The following is a 23,549-nucleotide window of genomic DNA, read 5'->3' as shown; positions in this document are numbered from 1 at the left end:
ATTTTGGGGTGCCCATTTTGGGGTGCCCATTTTTGGGGTGTCCCATTTTTGGGGTGCCCGTTTTCGGGGTGTCCCCACCGCACCCGCAGCACGCTCAGCGCCTCCTGGTGCCGATGGTGGCGCAGCTCCAACTCCCCGAACTCGCACCAGATCGCCGCCAGATCCTCCACGCGGCGGAACCGAACCCGCGTGGCACGGGACAGGAGGGACCTGGCCTGGGGACACGGGACAGAGGGGACAGGATGGACCTGGCCTGGGGACAGACAGGGGACATTGGGGACAGGATGGACCTGGCCTGGGGACACAGGGGACATTGGGGACATTGGGGACACTGGGGACATCAGGTACAGGATGGACCCGGCCTGGGGACAGACAGGGGACAGAGAGGACATTGGGGACATCGGGGACACTGGGGACATTGGGACAGGAGGGACCTGGCCTGGGGACACAGGGGACATTGGGGACAGGATGGACCTGGCCTGGGGACACAGGGGACATTGGGGACATTGGGGACATTGGGGACATCAGGGATATCGGGGACACTGGGGACATTGGGGACAGAGGGACAAGATGGACCTGGCCTGGGGACACAGGGGACACTGGGGACATCGGGGACATGGGGAACATTGCGGGACACTGGGGACACAGGGGACATTCAGGACATTGGGGACATCAGGGACATTGGGGACACTGGGGACACTGGGACAGGATGGACCTGGCCTGGGGACACAGGGGACACTGGGGACACAGGGGACACTGGGGACAGGTTTTGGGGGCACAGACAGGTTTGGGTTTCCCAGGCAGGGCTGGGGGTGTCCCCCAGGGTTTGGGGGTGTCACCTGGGGCTTGGGGGTCCCAGGTGGCTTTGGGGGTGTCCCCCAGGGTTTGGGGGTGTCCCTCAGGGTTTGGGGGTGTCCCTCAGGGTTTGGGGGGTCCCAGGTGGGTTTGGAGGTGTCCCCCAGGGTTTGGGGGTCCCAGGTGGGTTTGGGGTGTCCCTCAGGGTTTGGGGGTGTCCCTCAGGATTTTGGGGTGCCCCCAGGCTTTGGGGTGCCCACTCACGTCGTCCAGCTGCCCGTTGTCCTCGTAGAAGCGGGCGAAGGCCACCCAGAGCTCGTGGGGGCGGCCGGTGGCGCGTTGGGGATCCACCGTGCGCACGGCCTCGGTGAAGGTCTGGATGATCTGGGACACGGGGACACGGGGACATTGGGGACACTGGGGACATTGGGGACATTGGGGACAATGGGGACATTGGGGACATTGGGGACATTGGGGACATGGGGGGCATTGGGGACATTGGGGACATTGGGGACAGCAGGGACAGCAGGGACAGAGGGGACATCAGGGGACATTGGGGACAGTGGGGACATTGGGGACATTGGGGACAGGGGGGACATTGGGGGGACATTGGGGACATTGGGGACATTGGGGGGACATTGGGGACATTGGGGACATTGGGGACATTGGGGACATTCGGGACATTGGGGACAGCGGGGACAGTGGGGACAGCGGGGACATGGGGACATTGGGGACACGGGGACAGAGGGACATTGGGGATATTGGGGACAATGGGGACAGCGGGGACAGGGGGGACATGGGGGACATTGGGGACAGTGGGGACACGGGGACAGTGGGGACATGGGGACATTGGGGACATTGGGGACAATGGGGGGACATTGGGGACATCGGGGACACGGGGACATTGGGGATATTGGGGACATTGGGGACAGTGGGGACAGTGGGGACAGCGGGGACAGTGGGGACAGCGGGGACATTGGGGACATCGAGGGTATTGGGGACACTGGGGACATGGGGACAGCACCGCCACCACAACGCCACCACCAAACCCCCCAGACCATCCCACCCACGTCCCCCAGTGTCCCTGTGTCCCCATGTCCCCATGTCCCCCGTGTCCCCCCTGTCCCCCATGTCCCCATGTCCCCCGTGTCCCCCGTGTCCCCGTGTCCCCCATGTCCCCGTGTCCCCCCTGTCCCCCCGGTGTCCCCGTGTCCCCTGACCTTGTCGGGCTGTCCCCGGTGCAGGGCCACCCTCTTGTGCCACTCGTGCACGTTGTGGGGGTTCTGCCGCAGCAGGACGCTGTTCAGCAGCAGCGGCCGCCGCCCCATCAGCCGCTCGAAGCGCGCCAGGCGCAGCTCCAGCTCCACCTCCTCTGCGGGGACAGGGACAGTGACATGGGGACACGGGGACATGGGGACAGGGGGACATGGGGACAGGGACATGGGGACACCCAGGGACACCGCGGGCACAGCCCCATCAGCCGCTCGAAGCGCGCCAGGCGCAGCTCCAGCTCCACCTCCTCTGCGGGGACAGGGGACAGTGACACGGGGACACAGGACATGGGGACATGGGGACACCACAGGGACACCACGGGCACAGCCCCATCAGCCGCTCAAAACGTGCCAGGCGCAGCTCCAGCTCCACCTCCTCTGCAGGGACAGGGGACAGTGACATGGGGACACGGGGACATGGGGACATGGGGACACGGGGACATGGGGACACTGCGGGCACAGCCCCATCAGCCGCTCAAAACGTGCCAGGCGCAGCTCCAGCTCCACCTCCTCTGCGGGGACAGGGGACAGTGACATGGGGACAGGGGACATGGGGGACACGGGGGGACATGGGGACAGGGACACGGTCACACGGGGACAAGGGGACATGGGGGATATGGGGACATGGGGACATGGGGGACACGGGGGGGCATGGGGACACAGGATCACAGAGGACACAAGGACACCCTGGGCACAGGGGTGACAAAGGTGACACAGGGGACACAGGAGTCACACATGGTGACATGGGTGACACAGGGTGACACAGGGTGACACAGGGTGACATGGGGGACACACAAGGTGACATAGGGGTCACACAGGGTGACACGGGGTGACAAGAGTGATGAGGGTGACACAGGGTGACAAGAGTGACGAAGGTGACATAGGGTGACAGGGTGACACAGGGTGACACAGGGGACACACAGGTGACACAGGGTGACACAGGGTGACACAGGAGTCACACAGGGCACACAGGGTGACACAGGGTGACATGGGGGACACACAGGGTGACACGGGGGACACACAGGGTGACACAGGTGACACCCTGGGCATAGGGGTGCCCCTCCCAGTTTTGGGGTGCCCCCCTCATTTGGGTTAACCCCAGTTTTGGGGCCGCCTCCTGGGTTTGGGGGTGCCCCTCGCAGTTCTGGGGTGCCCTCCCCTATTTTGGGACACCCCCTCAGTTTTGGGGTGCCCCCTTCAGTTTTGGGGTCCCCTCTGGATTTGGGGTGCCCCCCCAGTTTTGGGGCACACCCCCGGGGTTTTGGGGTACCCTGCCCCACTCTGGGGTACTCCCCACAGTTTCAGGTTGTCCTGCCCTGTTTTGGGCTCCCCCCGATTTTTGGGGTTCCCCCTGTTTTTGGGGCTCCCCGGACGCACCGTCCTGGCCAGGGTTTGGGGTGCCCTGCCCAGTTTTGGGGTCCCCCCCATTTTCAGGGCTCCCCATTTGCACTGTCCTGGCCACATTTTGGGGTCCCCTCCCCATTTTTGGGGTGCCCTGCCCATTTTTGGGGTCTCCCCAGTTTTTGGGGTCCACCCCGGATTTCGGGGCTCCCAGTTCACACTGTCCTGGCTGCATTTTGGGATCTCTCCCCATTTTTGGGGTCCCTTTTTAGGGTGCCCTGCCCATTTTTGGGGTCTCTCCCCATTTTTGGGGTCCCCTCCAGATTTTGGGGCTGCCGCCGCACCATCCTGGCCGTGGTTTGGGGTGCCCTGCCTGGATTTGGGATCCTCCCCATTTTTGGGATTTCTCCCTGTTTTTGGGGTCCCTCCCGTTTTTGGGGTCCCCCTGGATTTCGGGGCTCCCCCTTTGCACTATCCTGGCTGGGGTTTGAGGTGCCCTGCCATTTTTCCGGTCTTTCCTAATTTTTGCGGTGCCCTGCCCATTTTTGGGGTCTCCCCATTTTTGGGGTCCCCCTCCGGGTTTCGGGGCTCCCCATTTGCACTGTCCTGGCCATGGTTTGGGGTGCTCTGCCTGGATTTGGGATCCTCCCCATTTTTGGGATCTCTCCCCATTTTTGGGGTGCCCTTCCCATTTTTGGGGTCTCCCCCATTTTTGGGGTCCCTTTTTGGGGTGCCCTGCCCATTTTTGGGGTCTCCCCCATTTTTGGGGTCCCCTCCAGATTTCGGGGCTCCCTGTTTGCACCGTCCTGGTTGGGGTTTGGGGTGCCCTGCGTGGATTTGGGATCCTCCCCATTTTTGGGACCGCTCCCCGTTTTTGGGGTCCCCCCCCATTTTTGGGGTCCCCCTGGATTTCGGGGCTCCCCCTTCGCACCATCCTGGCTGGGGTTTGAGGTGCCCTGCCCATTTTTGCAATTTTTCCTAATTTTTGGGGTCCCTTGCCCATTTTTGGGGACCCCCCCGTGTTTCGGGTGCCCTGCCCATTTTTGGGGTCCCTTTTTGGGGTCCCTGCCCATTTTTGGGGACCCCCCCGTGTTTTGGGGTTCCCTGCCCATTTTTGGGGTCCCCCCCCGTGTTTTGGGGTCCCAGCCCCATTTTTGGGGTTCCCTGCCCATTTTTGGGGTCCCCTCCCCATTTTTGGGATCTCTCCCCATTTTTGGGGTCCCCTGCCCATTTTTGGGGTCCCCCCGCACCGTCCTGGCCGCGGCCGAGCTGGGCCTGCGTGTCGAGCAGCGCGGCGATGACGCTCTCCTCGAAGCGCGCGTAACTGTCGAAGACCTGCGTGAAATCCCGCACGGTCATCACGGTCTGCACGGCCTCCTCGTACACATCCCGGGCCTGGAACGGGATAAACGGGGTTAACTGGGATAAACAGCACGGTCATCACGGTCTGCACGGCCTCCTCGTACACATCCCGGGCCTGGAACGGGATAAACGGGATAAACCGGGATAAACAGCACGGTCAGCACCGTCTGCACGGCCTCCTCATAGACATCCCGGGCCTGGAACGGGATAAACGGGATTAACCGGGATAAACAGCACAGTCTGCATGGCCTCTTTGTACACATCCCGGGCCTGGAACGGGATAAACCGGGGATAAACTGGGATAAACCGGGATAAACAGCACGGTCAGCACCGTCTGCACGGCCTCCTCATAGACATCCCGGGCCTGGAACGGGATAAACGGGGTTAACCGGGATAAACAGCATGGTCATCACCGTCTGCACGGCCTCCTCGTACACATCCCGGGCCTGGAATGGGATAAACCGGGGTTAACCGGGATAAACCGGGATAAACAGCACGGTCATCACGGTCTGCACGGCCTCCTCGTACACATCCCGGGCCTGGAACGGGATAAACCGGGATTAACCGGGATAAACTGGGATAAACAGCACGGTCTGCACGGCCTCTTCATAGACATCCCGGGCCTGGAACGGGATAAACGGGGTTAACCGGGATAAACCAGGATAAACAGCACGGTCATCACCGTCTGCACGGCCTCCTCGTACACATCCCGGGCCTGGAACGGGATAAACGGGGTTAACCGGGATAAACAGCACGGTCATCACGGTCTGCACGGCCTCCTCATAGACATCCCGGGCCTGGAACGGGATAAACGGGATAAACTGGGATTAACTGGGATAAACAGCACTGTCTGCACGGCCTCTTCGTACACATCCCGGGCCTGGAACGGGATAAACCGGGATTAACCGGGATTAACCGGGATAAACCGGGATAAACAGCACGGTCTGCACGGCCTCCTCGTACACATCCCGGGCCTGGAACGGGATAAACCGGGATTAACTGGGATTAACTGGGATTAACCGCACGGTCATCACGGTCTGCACGGCCTCCTCGTACACATCCCGGGCCTGGAACGGGATAAACCGGGATAAACCGGGATAAACCGGGATAAACAGCACGGTCATCACTGTCTGCACGGCCTCCTCATAGACATTCCGGGCCTGGAACGGGATAAACGGGGTTAACCGGGATAAACAGCACAGTCTGCATGGCCTCTTTGTACACATCCCGGGCCTGGAACGGGATAAACCGGGGATAAACTGGGATAAACTGGGATAAACAGCACGGTCATCACTGTCTGCACGGCCTCCTCATAGACATCCCGGGCCTGGAACGGGATAAACCGGGATTAACTGGGATAAACCGGGACTGACAGCACCGTCTGCACGGTCTCTTCACATTTCTGACTTGGAGCCTCTCACTGGTTTTGTTTTCAAACCGGGACACAGTCCCTCCCAGGTGTGTCAGTCTGTGCAGGTGTGTCAGTCCCTCCCAGGTGTCCCAGTCCCTTCCAGGTGTGTCCCCAGGTGTGTCACCTTCTCCAGGTGTGTCCCCAGGTGTGTCTGTCCCTCCCAGGTGTGCCCCCAGGTGTGTCAGTCTGTCCAGGTGTGTCAGTCCCTCCCGGGTGTGCCCCAGGTGTGTCAGTCCCCCCCAGGTGAGTCAGTCCCTCCCAGGTGTGTCCCCAGGTGTGTCAGTCCCCCCCAGGTGTGCCCCCAGGTGTGCCCCCAGGTGTGTCAGTCCCTCCCAGGGGTCCCCCAGGTGTGCCCCCAGGTGTGTCAGTCCCTCCCAGGTGTCCCCCAGGTGTGTCAGTCCCCCCCAGGTGTGCCTCCAGGTGTCCCCAGGTGTGTCACCTTCTCCAGGTGGCCGCAGCGCACGTAGCAGTCGGCCAGGGCGCCCCAGAGCCGCCCCCGCTGGTCGGTGAAGCGCGTCAGACCCCCGCGGATGATCCCGCCGGCGTCCAGCGAGCGCACGCGGTCGGGGTGCTGGGAGAGCAGCTCGCACAGCTCCTGCCAGAGCTGACAAAAAACGGGGTTAGAGACACCAAAACTGCCCCAAAACTGCCCCAAATCCATCCCAAATCACCCCGGGGTGCTGGGACAGCAGCTCGCACAGCTCCTGCCAGAGCTGCCGAAAAACGGGGTTAGAGACCCCAAAACTGCCCCAAAACTGCCCCAAATCCATCCCAAACCACCCCGGGGTGCTGGGACAGCAGCTCGCACAGCTCCTGCCACAGCTGACAAAATAACAGGGTTAAAAACCCCAAATCCACCTCAAAACTGCCCCAAATCTACCCCAAATCCATCCCAAATCACCCCGGGGTGCTGGGACAGCAGCTCGCACAGCTCCTGCCACAGCTGACAAAATAACGGGGTTAGAGACCCCAAAACTGCCCCAAATCCATCCCAAATCCATCCCAAATCCATCCCAAATCCATCCCAAATTCATCCCAAATCACCCCGGGGTGCTGGGAGAGCAGCTCGCACAGCTCCTGCCAGAGCTGCCAAAAAACGGGGTTAGAGACACCAAAACTGCCCCAAATTCATCCCAAAACTGCCCCAAATCCATCCCAAATCACCCCGGGGTGCTGGGACAGCAGCTCGCACAGCTCCTGCCAGAGCTGACAAAAAACGGGGTTAGGGACCCCAAATCCACCCCAAATCCATCCCGAATTCATCCCAAATCCAACCCGAATCCATCCCAAATCACCCCGGGGTGCTGGGAGAGCAGCTCACACAGCTCCTGCCACAGCTGACAAAAAACGGGGTTAGAGACACCAAAACTGCCCCAAAACTGCCCCAAATCCATCCCAAATTCATCCTGAATTCATCCCAAAACTGCCCCACATCCATCCCAAATCACCCCGGGGTGCTGGGACAGCAGCTCGCACAGCTCCTGCCAGAGCTGACAAAAAATGGGGTTAAAAACTCCAAATCCACCCCAAATCCATCCTAAATCCACCCCAAATCCATCCCAAATCCATCCCAAATCCATCCCAAATCACCCCGGGGTGCTGCGAGAGCAGCTCGCACAGCTCCTGCCAGAGCTGCCAAAAAACGGGGTTAGAGACCCCAAAACTGCCCCAAAACTGCCCCAAAACTGCCCCAAATCCACCCCAAATCCAACCCAAATCCATCCCAAATCCATCCCAAATCCATCCCAAATCACCCCGCGGTGCTGGGAGAGCAGCTCGCACAGCTCCTGCCAGAGCTGCCGAAAATCGGGGTTAGAGACACCAAATCCATCCCAAAACTGCCCCAAATTCACCCCAAATTCATCCTAAATCCATCCCAAATCACCCCGGGGTGCTGGGAGAGCAGCTCGCACAGCTCCTGCCACAGCTGCCGAAAAAATGGGTTTAGAGATCCAAAAGTGCCCCAAATTCATCCCAAATCTACCCCAAATTCATCCCAAAAACTGCCCCAAATCGTCCCCAATACTGCCCCAAATCCATCTCAAAACTGCCCCAGAACTGCCCCAAATCCATCCCAAATCCACCCTAAAAACTGCCCCAAATCCACCCTAAAACTGTCCCAAATCCACCCCGGCGTGCCGCCAGCTGTCCCCAGGTGCCTCCCAGATGTATCCAGGTGCCCCCAGGTGCGCTCACCTGTCCCCAGGTACCCTCAGGTGCCTCCCCAGGAGCCCTGTGCCACCTTCAGGTGCCCCCCCAGGTGCCCTCACCTGTACCTGGATGCCCCCAGGTGCCCCCAGGTGCCCTCACCTGTACCTGGATGCCCCCAGGTGCCCTCCAGGTGCCCCCCAGGTGCGCTCATCTGTCCCCAGGTACCTGCAGGTGCCCCCCCAGTTGCCCTGTGCCCCCCTCAGGTGGTTCCCAGGTGCCCTCACCTGTACCTGAGTGCCCCCAGGTACCCTCAGGTGCCCCCCCAGGTACCCTCAGGTGCCCCCCCAGATGCCCTGTGCCCCCCTCAGGTGCCCCCCCAGGTACCCCCCCAGGTACCCCCAGGTACCTCCAGGTGCCCCCCCAGGTGCCCCCAGGTACCCCCAGGTGCCCCCAGGCACCCCCCCAGGTGCCCCCCCAGGTACCCCCAGGTGCCCCCAGGTGCCCCCAGGTACCCCCAGGTGCCCCCAGGTGCCCTCAGGTGCCCCCCCAGGTACCCTCAGGTGCCCCCAGGTGCCCCCAAGTGCCCCAGGTGCCCACCTGGTAGTTGGACTTGCCCTGGCGGGACACGAAGCGCTCGTCGTTCACCAGCCGCGCCAACACCTGCGCGGCCTCGTCCAGGCGGCCCACGGAGCGCAGGTACGCCACGTACTGCTCCGCCTCCTCGGGGCACAGCTGGGGACAGACTGTGTGTCACCTGTGTCACCTGTGCCACCTGTGTCAGCTGTGTCACCTGTGTGTGATCTGTGTCACCTGTGTGTCACCTGTGTCACTTGTGTCACCTGAACCCCACGTACTGCTCCGCCTCCTCGGGGCACAGCTGGGGACAGATGTCACCTGTGTCACCTGGGTGTCACCTGTGTGTCACCTGTGTGTCACCTGTGTCACCTGTGTGTCACCTGTGTGTCACCTGTGTCACCTGAACCCCACGTACTGCTCCGCCTCCTCGGGGCACAGCTGGGGACAGACGTGTCACCTGTGTCACACCTGTGTGTCACCTGTGTCACCTGTGTAACCTCAGTGCCACCTCAGTGTCACCTGTGTGTCACCTGTGTCACCTGAACCCCACGTACTGCTCCGCCTCCTCGGGGCACAGCTGGGGACAGACGTGTCACCTGTGTCACCTGTGTCACCTGCGTCACCTGTGTGTCACCTGTGTCACCTGTGTGTCACCTGTGCCACCTGTGTGTCACCTGTGTCACCTCTGTGTCACCTGTGTGTCACCTGTGTCACCTCTGTGTCACCTGAGTGTCACCTGTGTGTCACCTGTGTCACCTGTGTCACCTGTGTCACCTGGGTGTCACCTGTGTCACACCTGGGTGTCACCTGTGTGTCACCTGTGTGTCACCTGTATGTCACCTGTGTCACCTGTGTCACCTGTGTGTCACCTGTGTCACCTGTGTGTCACCTGGGTGTCACCTGTGTGTAACTGTGTCACCTGTGTCACCTGTGTGTCACTTGTGTGTCACCTGTGTCACCTGTGTCACCTCAGTGTCACCTGTGTCACCTGTGTGTCACCTGTGTCACCTGTGTGTCACCTGTGTCACCTGAACCCCACGTACTGCTCCGCCTCCTCGGGGCACAGCTGGGGACAGATTGTGTGTCACCTGTGTCACCTGTGTCACCTGGGTGTCACCTGTGTCACACCTGGGTGTCACCTGTGTGTCACCTGTGTGTCACCTGTATGTCACCTGTGTCACCTGTGTCACCTGTGTGTCACCTGTGTCACCTGTGTGTCACCTGTGTGGTACCTGTGTGGTACCTGTGTCACCTGTGTCACCTGTGTGTCACCTGTGTCACCTGTGTCACCTGAACCCCACGTACTGCTCCGCCTCCTCGGGGCACAGCTGGGGACAGACGTGTCACCTGTGTCACCTGTGCCACCTGTGTGTCACCTGTGGCACCTGTGTGCCACCTGTGTCACCTGTGTCACCTGTGTGTCACCTGTGTCACCTGTGTCACCTGTGTCACCTGTGTCACCTGTGTGAAACCTGTGTGTCACCTGTGTCACCTGTGTGCCACCTGTGTGTCACCTGTGTGTCACCTGAGTGTCACCTGTGTCACCTCAGTGTCACCCACGTCACCTGTATCATCTTAGTGCCATGTATGTCACCTGGTGTGCCCAGGTGAGTGCCCAGGTGTGCCCAGGAGTGTCTGTGTGTGCCCAGGTGTGTCTGTACCTGTACAGGTGAGTGCCCAGGTGAGTGCCCAGGTGTGCCCAGGTGAGTGCCCAGGTGAGTGCCCAGGTGTGCCCAGGTGAGTGCCCAGGTGAGTGCCCAGGTGCCCCCAGGTGTGCCCAGGTGTGCCCAGGTGTGCCCAGGTGAGTGCCCAGGTGTGCCCAGGTGAGTGCCCAGGTGTGCCCAGGTGAGTGCCCAGGTGTGCCCAGGTGTGTGCCCAGGTGTGCCCAGGTGCCCCAGGTGCCCGTACCTTGAGGAAGCGGCGGAAGACGCGCACGGCGGTCTTGGGCAGCGGGTGTGTGTGTGTGTGTGTGTGTGTGTGTGTGTGTCTGTATGCCCAGGTGAGTGCCCAGGTGAGTGCCCAGGTGTGTTCCTAGCCATGCCCAGGTGTGCCCAGGTGAGTGCCCAGGTGAGTGCCCAGGTGAGTGCCCAGGTGTGTGCCCAGGTGAGCGCCCAGGTGTGTGCCCAGGTGAGTGCCCAGGTGTGTGCCCAGGTGAGTGCCCAGGTGTGCCCAGGTGCCCCAGGTGAGTGCCCAGGTGTGCCCAGGTGTGCCATACCTTGAGGAAGCGGCGGAAGACGCGCACGGCGGTCTCGGGCAGCGGGTGTGTGTGTGTGTGTGAGTGCCCAGGTGTGCCCAGGTGAGTGCCCAGGTGTGCCCAGGTGAGTGCCCAGGTGAGTGCCCAGGTGAGTGCCCAGGTGAGTTCCGTACCTTGAGGAAGCGGCGGAAGACGCGCACGGCGGTCTCGGGCAGCGGGTGTGTGTGTGTGTGTGTGTGTGTGTGCCCAGGTGTGCCCAGGTGAGTTCCCAGGTGCCCCAGGTGCCCCAGGTGCCCGTACCTTGAGGAAGCGGCGGAAGACGCGCACGGCGGTCTCGGGCAGCGGGTGTGTGTATGTGTGAGTGCCCAGGTGAGTGCCCAGGTGCCCCAGGTGTGTGCCCAGGTGTGCCCAGGTGTGCCCAGGTGAGTGCCCAGGTGTCCCCAGGTGCCCCAGGTGTGCCCAGGTGAGCCCAGGTGTGCCCAGGTGAGTGCCCAGGTGCCCGTACCTTGAGGAAGCGGCGGAAGACGCGCACGGCGGTCTCGGGCAGCGGGGGGGTGTGTGTGTGTGTGTGCCCAGGTGTGCCCAGGTGTGCCCAGGTGCCCCAGGTGCCCGTACCTTGAGGAAGCGGCGGAAGACGCGCACGGCGGTCTCGGGCAGCGGGTGGCGCCGCACGAAGCTCAGGTAGGGCGGCCAGAGGCGGCGGTGCTGCGTGATGGGCAGCGCCCGCAGCGCCCGGTCAAACGTCCGGCGCGTCCGCGTCACCCGGCCCTGCTCGGCCAGGAACTGGCAGTAATCCAGCCAGATCCGCGGCATCTGGGACAGGGGACAGTGGGGACATCATTGGGGACATCATCGGGGACATTGGGGACATCATTGGGGACATCATTGGGGACATTGGGGACAGGAACTGGCAGTAATCCAGCCAGATCCGCGGCATCTGGGACATTGGGGACATTGGGGACATTGGGGACATTGGGGACAGGAACTGGCAGTAATCCAGCCAGATCCGCGGCATCTGGGACAGGGGACATTGGGGACAGCATTGGGGACATTGGGGACACTGGGGACATTGGGGACATTGGGGACATCATTGGGGACATCAGGGACATCATTGGGGACATCATTGGGGACATCATTGGGGACATTGGGGACATCGGTGACATTGGGGACACTGGGGACATTGGGGACATCATTGGGGACATTGGGGACATCACTGGGGACATTGGGGACAGCGTTGGGGACATTGGGGACAGCGTTGGGGACATTGGGGACATCACTGGGGACAGGAACTGGCAGTAATCCAGCCAGATCCGCGGCATCTGGGACAGGGGACAGTGGGGACATTGGGGACATTGGGGACATCACTGGGGACAGCATTGGGGACATCATTGGGGACATTGGGGACATCACTGGGGACATTGGGGACATTGGGGACACTGGGGACATCATTGGGGACATTGGGGACATCACTGGGGACATTGGGGACATTGGGGACACTGGGGACATCATGGGGACATTGGGGACAGGAACTGGGGACATTGGAGACATTGGGGACAGCGTTGGGGACATCATGGGGACATTGGGGACATTGGGGACATCATTGGGGACATTGGGGACATTGGGGACATTGGGGACATTGGGGACAGCGTTGGGGACATTGGGGACATCATTGGGGACAGGAACTGGCAGTAATCCAGCCAGATCCGTGGCATCTGGGTCAGGGGACACGATTGGGGACATTGGGGACATCATTGGGGACATCACTGGAGACATTGGGGACATTGGGGACATCATTGGGGACATCAATGGGGACATTGGGGACAGCATTGGGGACATTGGGGACATTGGGGAGAGCATTGGGGACATTGGGGACATTGGGGACATCATTGGGGACATCACTGGGGACATTGGGGACATTGGGGACATTGGGGACAGCGTTGGGGACATTGGGGACATCGTTGGGGACATCATTGGGGACATTGGGGACATTGGGGACATCACTGGGGACATTGGGGACATCACTGGGGACAGCATTGGGGACAGCATTGGGGACATTGGGGACTCTGGGGACATTGGGGACAGTGTTGGGGACATTGGGGACATCATTGGGGACATTGGGGACATTGGGGACATCACTGGGGACAGGAACTGGCAGTAATCCAGCCAGATCCGCGGCATCTGGGACAGGGGGGACACGATTGGGGACATTGGGGACATCATTGGGGACACTGGGGACATTGGGGACATCATGGGGGACATTGGGGACATTGGGGACATCGGGGACATCGGGGACGTTGGGGACATTGGGGACATCATTGGGGACATTGGGGACATCATTGGGGACAGCAGGGACGTTGGGGACACTGTGTCCCCCCAGCTGTCCCCAGGTGTGTCCCCAGGTGTCCCCAGCTGTCCCACCTGTCCCCAGGTGTCCCAGGTGTCCCGCGCTCACCTTGTGCATGAACACCAGCGCCCTCTCGTGGACGGCGTTGGCCTCCTCGAAGGCGGGGTCCGAGGGACAGCGACCTTTGACCTGCGCCCGGCGCTGCCGCAGGTACTGGTACCACAGCTTGTAACTGGGAGGGGGACAGAGGGGTCACCTGGGGTCACCTGGGGTCACCGGGATCACCTGGGGTCACCTGGGACACCTGGGGACACCTGGCACAGGTACTGGTACCACAGCTTGTAGCTGGGAGGGGGACACGGGGGTCACCTGGGGCACCTGGGGTCACCTGGGGTCACCGGGGTCACCTGGGGTCACCTGGGGCACCTGTGTCACCTGGGGCACCTGGGGTCACCTGGGGTCACCTGTGTCACCTGGGGTCACCTGGGTCACCTGGGGCACCTGGGGTCACCTGGGTCACCTGGGGCACCTGGGGTCACCTGGGGTCACCTGGGTCACCTGGGGTCACCTGGGTCACCTGGGGCACCTGGGGTCACCTGGGGCACCTGGGGTCACCGGGGTCACCTGGGGTCACCTAGGGTCACCTGGGGCACCTGGGGTCACCGGGGGCACCTGGGGTCACCTGGGGTCACCTGGGGCACCTGGGGTCACTTGGGGTCACCTGGGGTCACTTGGGGTCACCTGGGGTCACCGGGGTCACCTGGGGGCACCTGTGTCACCTGTGACACCTGGTACAGGCACTGGTACCACATCTTGTAGCTGGGGACAGGTGGCACTGTCACACCTGGCACACCTGGAGCACCTCTGTCACTCCTGTCACCTGTGCTCCCCTGTCACCTGTGTCACCTGTGTCTCTCCTGTCACCTGTGCCACCCCTCACCTGGCCGCCCCTGTCACCTGCTGTCACCTGTCGGGACCCCGCTGTCCCTGTCCCCACCTGCCCGCACAGGGCACCCAGGTGCTCCCTGTGCCCCCAGGTGTGCCCGGGTGCCCCCCAGGTGTGTTCAGCTAGATCCCAGGTGTGCCCAGGTGTGCTCAAATGGATCCCAGGTGTGCCCAGGTGTGCCCAGGTGTGCCCAGGTGTACCCCAATGCACCTAGGTGTGCCCCAGGTGTGCCCCAGGTGTGCCCCAGGTGTGCCCAGGTGTGCCCCAGGTGTGCCCCAGGTGTATCCCAATGCACCCAGGTGTATCCCAGGTGTGCCCCAGGTGTGCCCCAGGTGTATCCCAATGCACCCAGGTGTATCCCAGGTGTAACCCAGGTGTGCCCAGGTGTGCCCCAGGTGTGCCCAAGTCGATCCCAGGTGCCCTCCAGATGTGCTCAGGTGGACCCCAGGTGCCCCCAGCTGCATTTCCAGAGCCCCCAGGTGTGCCCAGGTGTGTCCCCAGCTGTGCCCCCATGTCCCCAGCTGTCCCAGTTGTGTCCCCAGGTGACCCCAGGTGTGCCCAGGTGTGCCCCCAGGTGTGCCCAGGTGTACCCCAGGTGTGCCCAGCCCCCGCAGATGCCCCCAGGTGCCCCCCAGGTGCCCTCAGGTGTACCCCAGGTGCCACAGATGCCCTGAGGTGTACCCCAAGTGCCCCCAGGTGCCCCTAGCCCTCCCCCAGATGCCCTCAGGTGCATCCCAGGTGCCCTTAGGTGCATCCCAAGTGCTGCCCAGATGCCCCTGAGGTGCTCCTGAGGTGCCCCCAGCCCCCTCAGGTGCCCTCAGGTGTATCCCAAGTGCCCCCAGCCCCCTCCAGATGCCCCCCAGGTGCCCTCAGGTGTATCCCAGGTGCCCCCCAAGTGCCCCCAGGTGACCTCAGGTGCCTCCCATGTCTCCCCAGGTGTATCCCAGGTGCCCTGCAGGTGCCCCCAGCCCCCCCACAAGCCTCCCAGATGCCCTCAGGTGTATCCCAGGTGCCCCCAGCCCTCCCAGGTGCCTCCCAGGTACCTTCAGGTGTATCCCAAGTTGCCCCCAGCCTCCCCAAGTGCCCCCAGGTGCCCCTAGCCCTCCCCCAGGTGCCCTCAGATGTATCCCAGGTGCCCCGCAGGTGCCCCCAGCCCCCCCCACAAGCACCCCAGATGCCCTCCAGATGCCCCTCAGGTGTAGCCCAGGTGCCCCCAGCCTCCCCAAGTGCCCCCAGGTGCCCCCCAGCCCCCCCAGGTGCCCTCAGGTGTATCCCAGGTGCCCCAGATGCCCCTCAGGTGTATCCCAGGTGCCCCCAGGTGCCCTCAGGTTCATCCCAGATGCCCTCAGGTGTATCCCAGGTGCCCCCAGCCCTCCCAGGTACCCCCCAGGTACCTTCAGGTGTATCCCAGATGCCCCCCAGGTGCCCCCAGCCCCCCCAGGTGCCCCCAGGTGCCCCCCAGATGCCCTCAGGTGTATCCCAGGTGCCCCCAGGTGCCCGTACCTGCCGGGCAGCTCCCTCAGGGCTCTCTCGTAGATCTGGTTGAGGCGGGGCCGGGGCCCGCGCTGCCGGGCCTGAGCGTACCGGAGCCAGCCCCGCACCGAGAAGGGGTTCCTGAGGAGCTCCTCCTCGTGCTGCACCTCCTCCTCCTCCTGGGGGGACATTGAGGGGACATTGGGGACACCCAGAACGGGTTCCTGAGGAGCTCCTCCTCGTGCTGCACCTCCTCCTCCTCCTGGGGGGACATTGGGGACACTGAGGGGACATTGGGGACACTCAGGGGACATTGGGGACACCCAGAACGGGTTAATGAGGAGCTCTTCCTCGTGCTGCACCTCCTCCTCCTCCTGGGGGGACATTGGGGACACTCAGGGGACATTGGGGACACCCAGAACGGGTTCCTGAGGAGCTCCTCCTCGTGCTGCACCTCCTCTTCCTCCTGAGGGGACATTGGGGACATTGGGGACATTGGGGACACTCAGAATGGGTTCCTGAGGAGCTCCTCCTCGTGCTGCACCTCCTCTTCCTCCTGAGGGGACAATTGGGGACATTGGGGACACCCAGAACGGGTTCCTGAGGAGCTCCTCCTCGTGCTGCACCTCCTCTTCCTCCTGGGGGGACATTGAGGGGACATTGGGGACACCCAGAACGGGTTCCTGAGCAGCTCCTCCTCGTGCTGCACCTCCTCCTCCTCCTGGGGGGACATTGGGGACACTCAGGGGACATTGGGGACACCCAGAACGGGTCCTGAGGAGCTCCTCCTCGTGCTGCACCTCCTCTTCCTCCTGGGGGGACAATTGGGGACACTGAGGGGACATTGGGGACACTCAGGGGACATTGGGGACACCCAGAACAGGTTCCTGAGCAGCTCTTCCTCGTGCTGCACCTCCTCTTCCTCCTGGGGGGACATTGGGGACATTGGGGACACTGAGGGGACATTGGGGACATTGAGGGGACATTGGGGACACCCAGAACGGGGTCCTGAGGGGCTCTTCCTCGTGCTGCACCTCCTCCTCCTCCTGCGGGGACACTGGGGACACTCAGGGGACATTGGGGACACCCAGAAGGGGTTCCTGAGCAGCTCTTCCTCGTGCTGCACCTCCTCTTCCTCCTGGGGGGACATTGGGGACACTGAGGGGACATTGGGGACACCCAGAATGGGTTAATGAGGAGCTCCTCCTCGTGCTGCACCTCCTCTTCCTCCTGGGGGGACATTGGGGACATTGAGGGGACACCCAGAACGGGTTAATGAGCAGCTCTTCCTCGTGCTGCACCTCCTCTTCCTCCTGGGGGGACAATTGGGGACATTGGGGACATTGGGGACACCCAGAACGGGTTAATGAGGGGCTCTTCCTCGTGCTGCACCTCCTCTTCCTCCTGAGGGGACATTGGGGACATTGGGGACACCCAGAACGGGTTCCTGAGGAGCTCCTCCTCGTGCTGCACCTCCTCCTCCTCCTGGGGGGACATTGAGGGGACATTGGGGACACCCAGAACGGGTTAATGAGCAGCTCTTCCTCGTGCTGCACCTCCTCCTCCTCCTGGGGGGACAATTGGGGACATTGGGGACACCCAGAACGGGTTAATGAGCAGCTCTTCCTCGTGCTGCACCTCCTCTTCCTCCTGCGGGACATTGAGGGGACATTTGGGGACACTGAGGGGACATTGGAGACACCCAAAAGGGGTTCCTGAGGAGCTCCTCCTCGTGCTGCACCTCCTCTTCCTCCTGGGGGACATTGGGGACATTGGGGACACCCAGAATGGGTTAATGAGCAGCTCTTCCTCGTGCTGCACCTCCTCTTCCTCCTGAGGGGACATTGAGGGGACATTGGGGACATTGGGGACACCCAGAACGGGTTCCTGAGGAGCTCCTCCTCGTGCTGCACCTCCTCTTCCTCCTGGGGGGACAATTGGGGACATTGGGGACATTGGGGACACCCAGAACGGGGTTAATGAGGAGCTCCTCCTCGTGCTGCACCTCCTCTTCCTCCTGGGGGGACATTGGGGACACTCAGGGGACATTGGGGACACCCAGAACGGGTTCCTGAGGAGCTCCTCCTTGTGCTGCACCTCCTCTTCCTCCTGGGGGACATTGAGGGGACATTGGGGACACCCAGAACGGGTTAATGAGCAGCTCCTCCTCGTGCTGCACCTCCTCTTCCTCCTGGGGGGACATTGGGGACACTGAGGGGACATTGGGGACACTCAGGGGACATTGGGGACACCCAGAACGGGTTAATGAGGAGCTCTTCCTCATGCTGCACCTCCTCCTCCTCCTGAGGGGACCACTGGGGACATTGGGGACACTGAGGGGACTCTCAGGGGACATTGGGGACAGCTCCTGCTCGTCCTGAGGGGACACAGGGACACGGACAGAGGGGACAGGGACAGGTGACAAGAGAGAGACCCCGGTGGGGACGTGAGGGGGCAGTGGGGACACACAGGGACAGGTGACACTGACAGGGACAGTGACAGTGACAGGGACAAGGAGTGGAACACAAAGCGCCAGCAGGAGGTGACAGAGTCAGGGGTGACAGTGACACGGGGACAGGGATGGGGACACAAGAGGGGACAGGGACACGAGGAAAGGAGGGGACAGAAAAAAGGACACAAGAGGACAGGAGGGGACAGAGATGGGAACTGGAAGGGACAAAAGGGGACAGGAGGGGACAGGAGGGGACAGGAGGGGACAGCTCCCCACTCACGAAGCACAACTCGGGCCGCGCCGGGCCCGGCCCCGCTCCCGGTTCCGCCATCGCTGCCGGCTGCTGCTCCGGGCCGGGCCCCGCTCCCGCTGCCTCTCCCGCCGCCTCTCCCGCTGCCTCTCCCGCCGCCTCTCCCGCTGCCTCTCCCGGTCTCTCTCCCGGTGTCTCTCCCGCCGCCTCTCCCGGTGTCTCTCCCGGTCTCTCTCCCGGCGGCTCCTCCCGCGCCGCCATCTCCGCCTCAGCCGCCGCCATCTTCCCGCGCTCTCCCTCACTTCCGGCGCGCCGCCCTCACTTCCGGCGTTTCTGCCTCAGTCCTTCCCGCCCTCCCTTCTGATTGGAACAGCTCGCTTTCGCTCCGCCCCCTCAGCGCGCTGTCAGCCAATAGAATGCGGCGGTGCTGGAGGTGCCCGCCAATAGTTCTCAGCGGTGTTGCGGGGTGGGCGGAACCGGAAGTGCGGGGGAGCTGGAGGAGCAATGGGGGTGAAGATGGAGATCCTGAGGGTGAGAGGGGGAGGGGAAAATGGGAAAAATGGGGAAAATGGGGAAAATGGGGAAAATGGGAATGGGGAATAGGGAAAATGGGGATGGGAATGGGGAAAATGAGAATGGGGAAAATGGGGAAAATGGGAATGGGGAAAATGGGAATGGGAATGGGGAAATGGGGATGGGGAAAATGGGAAAAATGGGAATGGGGAAATGGGAATGGGGAAATGGGAATGGGGAAAATGGGAATAATGGGGAAAATAATGGGAATGGGGGAAATGGGAATGGGGAAAATGGGGAAATGGGAATGGGGAAAATGGGAATGCGGAAAATGGGAATGGGGAAATGGAAATGGGAATGGGGATGGGGATGGGGGAAATGGGAATGGGGGATGGGAACAGGAATATGGAAATAGGAATGGGTGACACAAGTGTGACACAGGGGAGGTGACACAGGTGGCACTGAGGTGACATACAGGTGACACAGGTGTGACACAGATGACACAGGTGTGGCACAGGTGTGACACAGGTACCACACAGGTGACATACAGCTGACACAGGACAGGTGACACAGGTGACACAGGGGGTGTGACACAGGTGACACAGGTGTGACCCAGGTGACACAGGTGACACAGACAGGTGACACAGGTGACACAGACAGGTGACACAGGTGACACAAGGGAGGTGACGCAGATGACACAGGTGTGGCACAGGTGACACAGGTGACACAGGTGACATACGGGTGACACGCAGGTGACACAGGGGAGGTGACACAGGTCACACAGGTGACACACAGGTGACACACAGGTGACACACAGGTGACACAGGAGAGGTGACACAGGTGACACAGAGGTGACTCAGATGACACACAGGTGACACACGGGTGACACAGGTGACACACAGGTGACACAGGTGACACAGGTGTGACACAGGTGTGACACAGGACAGGTGACACAGGTTAACAGGGAGGTGACACAGATGACATACAGGTGACACAGGGGAGGTGACACAGGTGACACAGGGAGGTGACACAGGTGACACAGGCAGGTGACAGGCAGGTGACACAGGTGACACAGGGGGTGTGACACAGGTGGCACAGGGGAGGTGACACAGATGACACAGATGACACAGGTGACACAGGTGACACACAGGTGACACAGGGAGGTGACACAGGTGACACAGGCAGGTGACAGGCAGGTGACACAGGTGACACAGGGGGTGTGACACAGGTGGCACAGGGGAGGTGACACAGATGACACAGATGACACAGGTGACACAGGTGACACACAGGTGGCACAGGGGAGGTGACACAGGTGACATACAGGTGACACAGGTGACACACAGGTGACACAGGGGGTGTGACACAGATGACACAGGTGACCCAGCTGTGCCCCCGCTGTGCCGCCCCAGATGTGCGTGTACCTGTCCTTCCCCGTGGCCGTGTTCTGGGTCTCCAACCAGGCCGAGCTGTTCCAGCGGCACGTCATCGACCGCAAGGTGGGCACGGACACCGGGGACACCTGGGGACAGTGGGGACAGCTGGGGACAGCTGGGGACACCTGGGGACACCTGGGACAGCTGGGGACACCTGGGACACTTGGGGACACATGGGGACACACCTGGGACAGCTGGGGACAGATGGGGACACACCTGGGGACAGCTGGGGACAGCTGGGACAGCTGGGGACAGATGGGGACACACCTGGGGACAGCTGGGACAGCTGGGACACACCTGGGGACACCGGGGACAGCTGGGACACATGGGGACACACCTGGGGACACACCTGGGGACAGCTGGGGACAGATGGGGACACACCTGGGACAGCTGGGACAGCTGGGGACACCTGGGGACACCTGGGGACACACCTGGGCACACCTGGGACAGCTGGGGACACACCTGGGACAGCTGGGACACACCTGGGGACACACCTGGGACAGCTGGGACAGCTGGGGACACACCTGGGCACACCTGGCACACCTGGGACAGCTGGGACAGCTGGGGACACACCTGGGGACACACCTGGGGACACACCTGGGACACCTGGGGACACCTGGGGACACACCTGGGGACAGCTGGGGACACCTGGGGACACCTGGGACACACCTGGGCACACCTGGGCACAGCTGTCCCCCCCCTGAGCCGCTCTCTTTGCAGAGGGAGATTTTCCCACCGGACACGCCGGAACGGGTGAGAGCACAGCGTCCTCAAATGTCCCCAAATGTCCCCAATGTCCCCCTCAGTGTCCCCAAATGTACCCAATGTCCCCCCAATGTCCCCCTCAGTGTCCCCCACTGTCCCCAACTGTCCCAATGTCCCCCTCAATATCCCCACTGTCCCCCCCAGTGTCCCTCTCAGTGTCCCCAACGCCTCCAATGCCACCCCCAGTGTCCCCAACCCCAACCACAATGTCCCCAATGTCCCCCAGTGTCCCCCAGTGTCCCCGTCCCCCACCCACAATGTCCCCAAAGTGTCCCCACGCTGCCGTGGTGTCCCCAAAGTGTCCGCAACACCCCCCACAGTGTCCCCATGATGTCCCCAAAGTGTCCCCAACACCCCCCAGTGTCCCCAGCGTGTCCAGCCCTACGCTGGCAGTGTCCCCAAGATGTCCCCAGTGTCCCCCTGGTGTCCCCCTGGTGTCCCCAAGGTGTCCTCAGTGTCCCTCTGGTGTCCCCAGTGTCCCCAATGTCCCCAAGGTGTCCCCCTGGTGTCCCCTGCTCCGTGGGGCAGTGAGGAGGGGACAGAGAGGACACTCAGGGGACACTCCTGGTGCCACCTCATGTCCCCCCGTGTCCCTGCTGTCCCCTGGCCCTGTCCCCTCTTGGTGTCCCCTGAGCCGTTGATGTCCCCTGACCCTGTCCCCACTGTCCCCATCCCTGTCCCGTGTCCTTGTGCCATGTCCTTGTCCCTGTCCCTGTCCCCTCTGTCCCTGTCCCCTCAGTGTCCCTGTCCCCTGTCCCCCCAGTGTCACTGTCCCTGTCTCCTCAGTGTCCCCTCAGTGTCCCCTCAGTGTCCCTTCAGTGTCCCCTCAGTGTCCCCTCGGTGTCCCCTCAGTGTCCCTGTCCCCTCAGCGCCAGGCCATGGCGGAGCTGAAGCAGCGGCTGCAGGAGAGGAGGGGGACACAGGCGTGAGGGGACAGCGGGGACACACGGCCACCCACGGGGACACGGCGGTGACAGCGCAGACACGGTGGTGACACCAAAGACACGGTGGTGACAGTGAGAACACAGCGGTGGCAGCGAGGACATGGCAGTGACAGCGAGGACACAGTGACAGCGAGGACACGGTGGTGGCAGCGAGGACACGGTGGTGGCAGTGAGGACACGGCGGTGGCAGTGAGGACACAGCAGTGGCAGCAGGGACACGGTGGCATCGCTGTGACACCGGCGCCGTGGCAGTGACACAGGACACGCCTGGCACTGCCCTGTCACCGTGGGCACATCGTGACACTGGTGCCAGCCACGTGCTGGTGACAGAGGGGACAGTGACAGCCCCGGTGGCATCGCTGTGGTGGCATTGGTGACAGAGGGGACAGTGGCAGCGCCCGGTGGCATCGCTGTGGCAGCGTTGGTGACAAAAGGGACGTGTGGCAGTGTCCTGGTGCCATCGCTGTGGTGGCATTGGTGACAGAGGGGACGTGTGACAGCAGCTGATGGCATTGGTGACATCGCTGTGCCTGTGTTGGTGACAGAGGGGACAGTGACAGCCCCGTGTCACCGCTGTGTCTGTGTTGGTGACAGTGACAGCCCCGTGTCGGTGGCACAGGGGACACGTGTCCTCCCTGCCCTGATGCCACCGCGGCTGCCCCGTGTCCCTGCGCCGCCGGTGACACGTGTGGGTGACACGTGTGTGTGACATGTGAGTGTGACACGTGTGTGTGACACGTGTGTGACACGTCAGGACGTGCCAGGGGACACGTGGCACCCCAATAAACGGCGCTGGCACCGCCCGTGGGGTGTCCCCAGGGTGTCCCCAGGGTGTCCCCAGGGTGGCACTGCCGTCCCTCAGTGCCACCTGTGCCCCTCGGTGTCCCCTGGTGCCACCCCCGCGGGTGTCCTGTGTCCCTTCATGTCACCTCAGTGCTGTGGGAGCCTCTCAGTGCCACCCCCTGCCAGGTGCCACCTCCCGTGTCACCCCCAGAGGTGTCAGTGCCACCTCCCCTGCCCAGTGCCACCCCCGGTGTCACCCCCAGAGGTGTCAGTGCCACCCTCAGTGTCACCCCCCTGTCCAGTGCCACCCCCGGTGCCACCCTCAGAGGTGTCGGTGCCACCCTCAGTGTCACCTCCCTGCCCGGTGCCACCTCCCGTGTCACCCCCCCCTCCCCGGTGCCACCCCCGTGTCCCCAAGTCCCCACCGGTGCCATCCCCAGAGGTGTCGGTGTCACCCAGAGGTGTCAGTGCCACCCTCAGTGTCACCCCCCCTGCCCAGTGCCACCCCCGGTGTCACCCCCATGTCCCCAAGGTCCCCCCAGGTG

General features: G+C 62.4%; 2 protein-coding genes across 5 annotated transcripts in view; one reads left to right on the top strand and one right to left on the bottom strand.

The window, feature by feature from the left end:
• The window catches only part of XAB2 (XPA binding protein 2), a 30,904-nt gene extending 12,016 nt beyond the window's left edge, over positions 1 to 18,888 (bottom strand). For 2 of the 3 annotated variants that reach the window (XM_072920111.1, XM_072920112.1), the window contains exons 1-10: positions 18,597 to 18,888; positions 15,895 to 16,043; positions 13,554 to 13,677; positions 11,717 to 11,914; positions 8,929 to 9,063; positions 6,620 to 6,784; positions 4,658 to 4,802; positions 2,016 to 2,167; positions 1,060 to 1,179; positions 84 to 215 (exon numbers count right to left, since the gene is read on the bottom strand). In XM_072920111.1, coding sequence (XP_072776212.1) covers positions 84 to 215; positions 1,060 to 1,179; positions 2,016 to 2,167; positions 4,658 to 4,802; positions 6,620 to 6,784; positions 8,929 to 9,063; positions 11,717 to 11,914; positions 13,554 to 13,677; positions 15,895 to 16,043; positions 18,597 to 18,848 — 1,572 coding nt within the window. In that variant the 5' untranslated portion in view covers positions 18,849 to 18,888. The remainder of the gene's footprint in view (positions 1 to 83; positions 216 to 1,059; positions 1,180 to 2,015; positions 2,168 to 4,657; positions 4,803 to 6,619; positions 6,785 to 8,928; positions 9,064 to 11,716; positions 11,915 to 13,553; positions 13,678 to 15,894; positions 16,044 to 18,596) is intronic. The other variant, XM_072920110.1, reaches the window with a different exon arrangement.
• Positions 18,889 to 18,946: 58 nt separating this feature from the next.
• On the top strand, positions 18,947 to 23,149 carry PET100 (PET100 cytochrome c oxidase chaperone). 2 transcript variants are annotated; one of them, XM_072920134.1, is made up of 4 exons: positions 18,947 to 19,097; positions 20,489 to 20,575; positions 21,233 to 21,265; positions 22,130 to 23,149. In XM_072920134.1, the coding sequence occupies exons 1-4, from the start codon at positions 19,071 to 19,073 to the stop codon at positions 22,166 to 22,168; spliced, it is 186 nt and encodes a 61-aa protein (XP_072776235.1). In that variant the 5' UTR covers positions 18,947 to 19,070; the 3' UTR covers positions 22,169 to 23,149. The 2 variants fall into 2 exon arrangements, with proteins under 2 accessions (XP_072776235.1, XP_030115798.1); XM_030259938.4 differs by having other exon boundaries at positions 18,956 to 19,097; positions 22,147 to 23,149.
• The last annotated feature ends 400 nt before the right edge of the window (positions 23,150 to 23,549 follow it).

The sequence above is a fragment of the Taeniopygia guttata genome, chromosome 30 (assembly GCF_048771995.1).
Source record: "Taeniopygia guttata chromosome 30, bTaeGut7.mat, whole genome shotgun sequence".
Lineage (NCBI taxonomy): Eukaryota > Metazoa > Chordata > Aves > Passeriformes > Estrildidae > Taeniopygia > Taeniopygia guttata.
This window is presented reverse-complemented; position numbering and strand designations above follow the sequence as displayed.